General features: G+C 45.3%; 1 protein-coding gene across 1 annotated transcript in view; it reads left to right on the top strand.

Annotated features, from left to right (window-relative positions):
• Positions 1 to 138: 138 nt before the first annotated feature.
• The window catches only part of SH3PXD2B (SH3 and PX domains 2B), a 150,747-nt gene continuing 140,069 nt past the window's right edge, over positions 139 to 10,816 (top strand). Inside the window, exon 1 of the mRNA XM_007939775.2 lies at positions 139 to 213. Coding sequence (XP_007937966.1) covers positions 139 to 213 — 75 coding nt within the window. The remainder of the gene's footprint in view (positions 214 to 10,816) is intronic.

Raw genomic sequence — 10,816 nt, 5'->3', positions numbered from 1 at the left:
GAAGGGCGGCGGCGGCGGCTTCTCCTTGGCCGGGCTCCGGATAGCGCTCGGCCCCCAGCCCCGGTCCGCGGCAGCTCGCCTTCCGCGCTCCCGCTCCCCGTACCCGTGCTCGGCCCCGCGGCGGCGGGAGGAGCAGCCATGCCGCCGCGGCGCAGCATCGTGGAGGTGAAAGTGCTGGACGTGCAGAAGCGGCGGGTTCCCAACAAGCATTATGTGAGTGCGCCGCGGCCCCACGCCCCCTCGAGCCCGCGCGTCGCTGGGGTGATCGGGAGCCCCCAGCCTCTGAAAACTTATGCTCCTGCTCACCCTCCCCCCTTCCATTCTTCCCCTCTCCTCTCCCCTCCACTCCCACCTCGCCTCTTCTTTTCGGCCCAGGTCTCTTGGTTACTCCCCCTCCCCCTCTTCGTTTTGCCCCATTCTCTTCATCCCTTCCTCCCGCTTCTCCCCCCCCCCACTTGCCTCTCCTCTGCACCTCTTTCCCTTTCCATCTCCCCCGTGTCTCCCCGCCCCAACACCCCCCTCTTACTGCCCACCCGAGGAAAAGTCCGGCCCCAGTCGGTGTAGACTACAGACAGACCGAAAGAGGGAGAGAATGCTCCTGTTATCAGGCCACCCTCCCTGCCCCTCTAGTTGTCCTGAGGCTCTCGGGCCCGAAGTGCCCCAGGCACAGGTAGCCCCTCTAGGGACCGCAAAGTTTGCTTCCTTGCTTTTGGAGGATCGAGCTTGAAACCGTGCAGGAGATCTTGAAATACGTTATTTGAGTGCCTGCAGCTTTAGTAGATTAACAGACAATCCCTGTCCCCTCTCTCCAGTAGCTTCTGTTTAAAGGAAAGTTCCCTTCTGGTAAAATGGGTTAGTAGTGAGGTTTTATAGATGCTAAGACTGAGGCTCAAAGAGGTTGCAGGTGCTAGAACAGAGCATGTTCAGGCCTTTCCAGCCTGTGGAAGGTGTGCCTGGGGGGAAGGTGGTGACTTCAGGTGGGAAGTGGCTTTCACAGCAGGCTGTGGGCCATTTCTGAGAGTGAAGGGGGGGGATGGGACCACCTAAGAGATTCTGGGTGGAGGGTTAATGTGGATGTGAAATGATGGATCCAGATGAGACCTTGGGGAGAGTCTCCCTACACAAGTGAAGGGGCTGTGGTGTCCTCCTGTGGTGAGAGGTGGGCAGTGGCAGAGCCTAGCTACAGGGAAGTTAACCAGGAAGGAAAAAAAGAGAAAGAGAGGGAGGGAAAAAAAAAAATCCTAACAAAGAAGTGCAGAACAATGACTAGAAAAGGGCGTTGGCTGACTGAAGTCAGCCCCTTGGCCTCCATGCAAGTGGTCTTTGGGTTTGTTTTTTTAAGAGCCTTGTTCTTATAAAGCAGATCTACAAGCCTGCCATGAATAGCCTACAAAATTCTGAAAGGGAATAGAGGGGAATCCACTGTGCTCTCTACAAGAAAGGGTGTGCTGTGCAAGAGTCTGTATTGTTATTGGCTGGGCAGCCAGTTATTCCATCCTTAGCCAGGCGGTGGGAAGCTATTTCCTGGACCTGTGGCATCTTTAAATAGAGTGAAGTTTCCCTTGATTCCAGAGCTGAACGAAATTATCTCCCCCTCCCCCTTTTTCTTTTCTTGTTAACTGTTTCAAATGCTGCCAAATCTTGGTTTCTTGTTTGAGCCTGTTGAATGGGTAACTGAGTTGCCGCTGAGGTATGAAGACAGTTTTCACCAATATGGCAACAGGAGGTTGTCTGCAATTCTGTATCTTACCTCTCCCCAGATCTGTCAGCTGGTAAAATCAGAATAAATACAAACAAAAAAACCCCACAGCCCTGGAGTTGATTTCAACTTACAGAGAGACCCCATAGACCCATTGGGTTTCTAAGGCGACAAATCTTTATGAAGTAGATAGCCCTTTCTTCCGTGTGTAGCTGCTGAGGGTTTGAACCACTAACTGGGTAGCAGACAAATGCCTTAGGCACTATGCCACCAGAGCTCCTTAGAATAGATATTGTTGTTGTTGTTGTTATAGGCACCATAAATTGGTGTCATTGTCCATTCAGGCTCTCTTTGTCCTCACAACCCAGAAGTTCTTAAACTCATTTTACAGATTAAGAAACTAAGGCTCAGAGAGGTGAGGTGTTATGCTTGAGGCCACAACCAGAGACAGAACAGGGATGTAAATCCAGGACTATAAAACCCTAAAAAGTGTTTATTACTTCCACCAGACCCCATCACTTTCTAAATTGCACACCCCTATAGGAGCTCTGGTAGCATAGTGGCTAAAGCACTTGACTGCTAACCAGAAGGCTGGCGGTTCAAACCCACCAGCCACTCCTCGGAAGGAAGGTTGGGCAATCCTACTTCCGTAGTGATACTGCCTCGGAAACCCAAGGAGGGGTCGCTATGAGTCGGGGGCTGACTCGAAGGCACATAACAACAACAACAACATAGTTTCTCTAGGGAGCTCTGGTAGCATAGTGGCTAAGGCACTTGACTGCTAACTAGAAGGCTGGTGGTTCAAACCCACCAGCCACTCCTCGGAAGGAAGATGGGGCAATCTACTTCCGTAGTGATACTGCCTCGGAAACCCAAGGAGGGGTCGCTATGAGTCAGGGCCGACTCGATGGCACACAACAACAACAACAACATAGTTTCTCTAAGCAAAGAACCAAACCAACAAAAAACAGTTGTCAACATGTCAACTCCGACTCATGGAATTTTCAGTGGCTGATTTTTCAGAAGTAGATAAGCAGGCCTTTCTTCCAAGGCACCTCTAAGTGGACTCCAACTTCCAAACTTCAGTTAGCAGCCGAGTTCATTAACTGTCTCCACTACCTGGCCACTCCTCCATAAGGAAAGTCCACTTAAAAACCAGAAAATCTGTCATGGTTGTCTGCTTAGTCGGATCCCTCCTTGCTTTAGTTTTTTGAAGAGGCTGTAGCTATGAGGGTCATCTTTCTAAGCCTTCAACCATTTTTTAGGGACTCCTTGAGATAAGTGTTTGTCTCATAGACTTTGAGTTTGACAAACCTTGGTTCAAATCTCCATCTCCCAACTCTGAGCCCCAGTTTCCTCATCTGTATGATGAGAGTGTTAGTGCTCACTTCTTAAAGGGAACAACAGTGTGATTTGTAGTGTTGGAGTTCCATAACCATTAGCTCCCTCTTCCTAGGTCCCTGCCCTCGTGGTGTCCATGTCACTGTGATTGGGAACATGCCAAAGTCACATGAGGAGGGATTCTACCAAGAACTTGTTTTTCTGCATGTAGATTTAGTCACGCTATGATTCAAAGGGGCCCTCTCCCTTCCAGCCAGCCTTTTGGTTAATCAGATGAGGAGAAGTGATGAGTTCAGCGGAGGCCTGAGTTATCCACAAGAACAGAGAAAATGTAGCATATTGATGGCAGAGTATCTGAACCCAACAAAACAGACTGCCAGTAGACATTGGCTTGTTCCTAAGGATCCCGACCTCAGAAAGAATGAGCCTGGACTTAGTGTCCTCCTTTCTGAACCTGGTCCAGCCACCTAGAGAGAGAGCATCATGAGCAGGGAAGGTAGACAACCCTGGGATCTGCCAGTTCCTGCTATGTGACTTTGGGCTGATTGGTTTACCTCGTTGAGCTCCAGCTTCCACAGTCTGCAAATTGTGAATCTGCTTCTACTCCTCTAGAGCAGAATTTTTCAGTCCCAGCCCTCTTGGCATTTTGGCTGTGATGGAATTCTCAACTTCCATGTGGGAGACCTGAGTTCGATTCCCTACCAGCGCATCACATGTACGGCTACCACCCGTCTGTCAGTGCAGACTTGTAAATTGCTATGATGCTGAACGGGTTTCAGTGGAGCTTCCGGACTGAGACTGACTAGGAAAAAGGCCTGGTGATCAGCTTCCAAAACTCAAATGAATCAGAGAACCCTATCGATCACACTCGTCCAGTCCATAACTGTTTATGGAGATGGTACGGGACTAGGCACCATTTTGTTCTGTTATGGTTGGAGGCCAACTTGATGACAGCTAACGACAACAACAAAATTCCTGTTTGTTGGGGGCTAACCTGTGCGTTGTAGGATGTTTATCAGCTTCCCTGCTCTTTACCCACCAGGTACCAGTAGCACCCCTGCCCCCAACTTGTGACAATCAAAAATGTGTCTGGACATTGATTGCCACACATCAAATTGCCAACACTCCCACCTCTGCCACATCACTGCACTAGAATATTTACCAGTCAGTTATGCAGAGTCCCGGTCACCACACCACTTAATTTCCCACTACTCCTCTCTCCCCACTGATGTCATTGGAGAAGTACAGCTGGGGTGCAGGGCATCCATCAGGGCTAGGCCACCTGTGACACCTAAAGTGGCATCTTCTCCATAATCATAATGGCATCCTCTCTATCCCCATCACCATAGGCCTCATTCGTCTATGGGCAGAAACGTCATCATTGGGCCCAGGGCGGAGACACAGGTGAGGCTTCAAGAATGCAGAAGCTCCCAACCCATTTGCCATGGAGTCACTTCCAACTCATGGCAACCCAAAGTGTGTCAGAGGACCCTATGTGCTTCATAGTTTTCAGTGGCTGATTTTTCAAAAGTAGATCACCAGGCCTTTCTTCTGATGCATCTCTGGGTGGACTTGAACCTTCAACCTTTCAGTTAGCAGCTGTGTGGATCAACCATGTACACCACCCAGGGACTTCTAGAAGTCTCCCTACCAAAAAAAAAAAAAAAAACTGTTGGCATTGAATTAATTCTCATTTATGGTGACCCCTTGTGTTAAAGAATAGAACTGTTCCTTAGGGTTGTCTTGGCTATGATCCTCATGCAAGCAGATTGCCAGGCCTTTCTTCTGCAGTGCCAATGGGTAGGTTTGAACTATAAACCTCTTTAGTTAGTAGTTGAGCACAAACCATTTGTGCTGCCCAGGGTCCAGAAGCTCCCAGGGCCTCTGCAATCATAGCAGTTGGGTAGGGATTATTGTAGATGATAATATCAAAGGTATTATTGATTAGAAAAATCAGAGAGCCAGCACCTTCTGTTGGAGTCAGGGAGGTGAGGACTTTTGGGTCTACTGCCTTTTTCTGCCAGTGCCGTTTCTGCCCTGGGGTTTCTGAATGAATTGAGAGGGGGTTTCTGAGTATAACATCCTGGGGAGACCCTACCCAGGTTGTCTTCTGGCTTGAGGGGAGGAGGAAATGTTCCCTGTAGGTTTTGTGGGTTTTGTTTGTGGATTTTCTGCACTGGAGAGGAATGCACAGAGCATTTGGTTTCCAAGGAAGCCGTCACCAGCAGGGGCCTTAAGATGTGACTTGTTCTGTTCAAGATCTTGAAATGTTAAAAGTGACAAGATGGTAGCAGTAATTATACTACTAATAATAACAATGACAGTCAAAGTTTAATAAGTTGCCCTGGGCCTAGCACTGGATTAAGTTCTTTATGTATTTTAAATCAATACTTTTCTATTATATTAATATAATACTTCAAGTTTTTTAATACATTGTTGTTAGCTGCTGTCAAATTGGCCCCTGACTCATGGCGACTATAGGCTTTCATTGGCAGCTTTTCGGAAGGGAATTTCCAGGCCTTTCTTCCTAGTCGACCTTAGTCTGGAAGCTGCACTGAAACCTGTTCATCATCATAGCAACACACAAGCCTCCGCTGACAGATGTGTGGTGGCTGCGCATGAGGTGAATTGGCTGGGAATCAAACTCTTGTTATCCACACAGAAGGTGAGAATTCTATCATTAAACTACCAGTGACCCCCATGGATATGAGTTGTTAGCTGCTGTTGAGTCAGCATCCAGCTCATGGTGACCTCGTGTCACAAACTCATTGTGCCCCATAGGGCTTTCTCGGGTAATTTTCACAGACACAGTTCGCCTGCCCTTTCTTCCAAAGAGCCACCTGGTGGATTCAGAACACCAACCTTTAGGTTAGCAGAGAATCATGAATCACTTCATCACCCAGGCTCTACGGGTACATAAAAATACTAAACAAAGCTCACTGCCATTGAATTGATTTTGACTTATAGTGACCCCTTTTGGGTTTCCAAGGCAGTAAATTGTTACAGAAGTAGATTGTCCAGTCTTCCTTCCATAGAGTGGCTGGTGGGTTTGAACTGACAGCCTTCTGGTTAGCAGTCAAATACCTTAGGCACTACACCACCAGAGCTCCTAGGGATACTTAGGGAGACAAAAAAATCAATATTTATCTATCTGTCATCAAGTTCTATCAGATCTTTACATGTTACATATTCGTTTCAGGTCTTTTTTATTTTTTAAGAAATAGAGCATTACAGATGCAAAGTTCCCTGTATGCCCTCCCCACTCACCCCAGTAGTAACCTGCATTTGGAATTTGTCCTCCCCATGCACTTTTCTTCCCACCATTCATCTGTCAGTTTGTTGTACTGTGGTGGCTTGCATGTTGCTGTGATGCTTGAAGTTATGCCACTGGTATTTCAAATACTATCAGGGTCACCCATGTGGACAGGTTTCAGCAGAGCTTCCAGACTAGGAAGAAGGACCTGGCAGTCTGCTTCTTTAAAAATTGGCCAGTGAAAACCTTACAATAGCAGCACAACATTTTCTGATATATTGCCAGAAGATAAGCCCCTCAGGTTGGAAGGCACTCAGATTATGACTAGGGAAAAGCTTCTTCCTCAAAATAGAGTCAACCTTACTGATATGGATGGAATATATGCTGATGTGGCATGACTCCAAATGAGAAGAAACACCTGCAAACAACCATTAATAATCAGAAGGTGGAATGTACGGAGCATGAATCTAGGAAAACTGGAAGTCATAAAAAATGATAGGAACACATAAATTTCAGTATGCGAAGCATTGTTGTTGTTGTTATGTGCCATGGAGTTGGACCCGACTCACAGCGACCCTTCCTTGGGTTTCCGAGGTGGTATCACTACGAAAGTAGATTGCCCAGCCTTTCTTCCGAGGAGTGGCTGGTGGGTTTGAACCGCTAGCCTTCTGGTTAGCAGTCAAGTGCCTTAGGCACTATGCTACCAGAGCTCCTATGCTAAGCATTAGTGATCTGAAATGGACAGGTATTAGCTATTTTGAATTGGACAATCATATGGGAGCTCTGGTAGCATAGTGCCTAAGGCACTTGACTGCTAACCAGAAGGCTAATGGTTCAAACCCACTAGCCACTCCTCGGAAGGAAGGTTGGGCAATCTACTTCCCTAATGATACTGCCTCAGCAACCCAAGGAGGGGTCGCTAGGAGTCGGGTCCGACTCGATGGCACATAACAACAACAACAACAGTGGTCAACTATGCCAGGAATAACAGAGAAATGACATTGTATTCATTGTCAAAAAGAACATTTCAAGATCTATCCTAAAGAATAACACTGTCAGTGAAAGGATAATATTCATATGCCTACAAGAAAGACCAGTTAGTATGACTACTATTCCATTTACACACCAACCACTAATGCCAAAGGTGAAGAAATTAAAGATTTTTACCAACTTCTGCAGTCTGAAATTGAGCAAACATGCAACCAAGCATGCATGTTGATTAGAATGTGAAAGTTGGAAATGAAGAAGGATCAATAGCTGGAAAATACAGCATTGGTGATAGAGATTGCATGATGGAATTTTGCAAGACCAATGACATATTCATTGCAAATACCTTTTTTCAGCAATGTTAACAGTGACCATACACGTGGTCCTTGCCAGATGGAATGCACAGGAAGCAAATCAGCTACATCTGTGAAAGAGGCAATGGAGAAGCTCGAGATCATCAGTCAGAACAAGGCCAGAGGCTGATTGTGGAATGGACCATCTCTTGCTCATAGGCAAGTTCAGGTTGAAGCTGAAGACAATTAAAATAAGTCCATGAGAGCCAAAGTGTGACCATGAGTGTATCCCACCTGAATTTAGAGACCGTTTCAAGAATAGATTTGACACATTAAACATTAATGACGAGAGGCCAAATGAATTGTGGGATGACATCAAGGAAATCATACATGAAGAGCAATAGGTCATTAAAAAGACAGGAAAGAAAGAAAAGACCAAAATGGATGTCAGAAGAGACTCTGAAACTTGCTTTTGAATGTAGAGTACCTAAAGCAAATGGAAGAGATGGTGGAATAAAAGCTAAACAGAAGATTTCAAACAGTGGTTCGAGAAGGCAAAGTATTATAATGAAATGTGCAAAGACCTGGAATTGGAAAGCCGAAAAGGAAGAGCGAACTCAGCATTTCTCAAGATGAAAGAACTGAAGAAGAAATTCAAGCCTCGAGTTATAGTACTGATTCTATGGACAAAATATTAAACAGCATAGGGAGCATCAAAAGAAGATGGAAGAAGTACACAGAGTCACTGTACCAAAAGAATTGGTCGATGTTCAGCTATTGCAGGAGGTAGAATATGATCAAGAAACAGTGGTATTGAAGGAGGAAGTCCAAGCTGCATTGCAGGCATTGCTGAGAAACAAGGCTTCAGGAATTGATGGAATACCCATTGAGATGTTTCAACAAACAGATACAACACTGGAAAAGCTCATTTGTCTATGCCAAGAAATTTGGGAGACAGCTACCTGACCAACCAATTGGAAGAGATCCATTTTTATGCCCATTCCAAAGAAAGGTTATCCAATAGAATGTGGTAATTATCAAACAACACCATTAATATCACTTATAAGTAAAGTTTTGCTGAGAATAATTAAAAAATCATGACAGCAGTACATCAACAGTAAACTACCAGAAATTCAAGCTGGATTCAGAAGAGTATGTGGAACCAGGAATATCATTGCTGATGTCAGATGGATCTTGGCTGAAAGCAGAGAATACCAGAAAGATATTTACATGTGTTTAACTGACTTACTCTTACTGCCATTGAGTCGGTTCCAACTCAAAGCGACCCCTCCTTGGGTTTCCGAGGCAGTATCTCTGCGAAAGTAGATCACCCAGTCTTCCTTCTGAGAAGTGGCTGGTGAATTTGAGCCACCAGCCTTCTGGTTAGCAGTCAGATGCCTTAGGCACTACACCACCAGAGTTCCTGTTTTACTGATTGTGCAAAGGCATTTGACTGTGTGGATCATAACAGATTTTGAATAACATTGCAGAGAAGGGGAATTCCAAAACACTTAGTTGTGCTTATGAGGAAACTGTACATAGACCAAGAGGCAGTCATTCAAACAGAACAGGGGACTATGGGTGGTTTAAAATCAGGAATGTTCTGTGTTAAGGTTGTATCTTTTCACCATACTAATTCAATCTGTATGCTGAGCAAATAATCCAAGAAGCTGGACTATGTGAAGAAGAATATAGCATCAGGATTGGAGGAAGACTCATTAATAACCTTTCTTGCTGAAAGATGAAGATGACTTGAAGCACTTACTGATGAAGATCAAAAACTTCAGTGTGGAATTTACCTCAACATAAAGAAAACAGTAATCCTCACAACTAGACCAATAAACAACATCATGATAAACAGAAAATACTAAAGTCACCAAGGATTTCATTTTACTTAGATCCACAATCACTGCCCATGGAAGCAGCAGTCAAGAAATCAAACAACGTATTGTATTGGGCAAATCTGCTGCAAAAGACCTCTTTAACGTGTTTAAAAGCGAGGATGTCACTTGGAGGACTAAGGTGCACCTGACCCACACCTTGGTATTTACCATTGCCAAATAGGCATGTGAAAACTGGACAGTAAGTAAGGAAGACCAAAGAAAAATTGATGCATTTGAATTCTGGTGTTGGTGAAGAATATTGAATATACCATGGACTGCCAGAAGAATGAGCAAATCTGTCTTGAAGTACAGCCAGAATGTGCCTTAGAAGCAAGGATGGTTAAGACTTCATCTCATGTACATTGGACGTGTTACCAGGAGGGACCAGTCCCTGGAGAAGGGCATCATGCTTGGTAAATCAGCAGGTCAGTGAAAAAGAGGAAGACCCTCAATAAGCTGGATTGACAAAGTGGCTGCAGTGGTGGGCTCAAACATCGCAATGATTGTGAGGATGGTGCAGGACCGGGCAGTGTTCTGTTCAGTTGTGCATGGGTCCAGTGAGTTGGAACTAACTCAGTGACACCTGACAACAATAACAACAACATGCACTTTTTAAAAAAGAGAATAATAGATAGAAATTTTTTTCTTTAACAGCTTTAAAACTCATTGCCATCGAGTCATATCCAACTCATAGCAACCCCTCTTTGGATTTCCAAGGCGGTATCACTACAGAAGTAGATTGTCCAACCTTTCTTCCGAGGAGTGGCTGTTGGGTTTGAACCGACAGCCTCTGGTTAGCAATCAAATGCCTTAGGGACTGCGCCACCAGAGCTCCCTTTTACAGCTTTATTGGGAGATAATTTAAATATCATACAATTCACCCATAAATGTACAATTCCCGGAGTTTTAGTAAATTTATAACTCTGTGCCATCATCACCACAATCCAATTGGATAACATATCCATCACCTCCAGTGATCCCTGTGCCTGCGTGCAGTGTTCCTCCCTTCCTATTCCCAGCCCCCTGCACCTTTTAATGTTGCTGCCCAATGCTCCCCAAGGTCTGATACTGTCTTGAATGTTTTAGAACTGTGTACAAGCATCATGCTTTTGCTATCTATATTGGTATCTGTAGCCCCAGTTATCTTAACTGCTGAAGACCTGACAATGTGTTCCTGTTAAGATTACAGACCAGAAAACCTTGTGGAGCAGTTCTCTTTTGTGACACGGGGTCACTATGAGTCAAAATTGAATCAAGGCTCAAAATCATTTGGGGGGAAAAAAAAACGGAGACTGGGTTTGCTGGTCTGATAGAGCCTGGTGGAACCACTGAGACTGTAGTCCCTAGCTGCCCTTCAGGT

Source organism: Orycteropus afer, unplaced genomic scaffold (assembly GCF_000298275.1).
Source record: "Orycteropus afer afer isolate SDZICR_OR568_19922 unplaced genomic scaffold, OryAfe1.0 scaffold00062, whole genome shotgun sequence".
NCBI lineage: Eukaryota > Metazoa > Chordata > Mammalia > Tubulidentata > Orycteropodidae > Orycteropus > Orycteropus afer.
The sequence above is the reverse complement of the archived record's forward strand: the minus strand, read 5'-3'. Positions and strand labels throughout refer to the sequence as shown.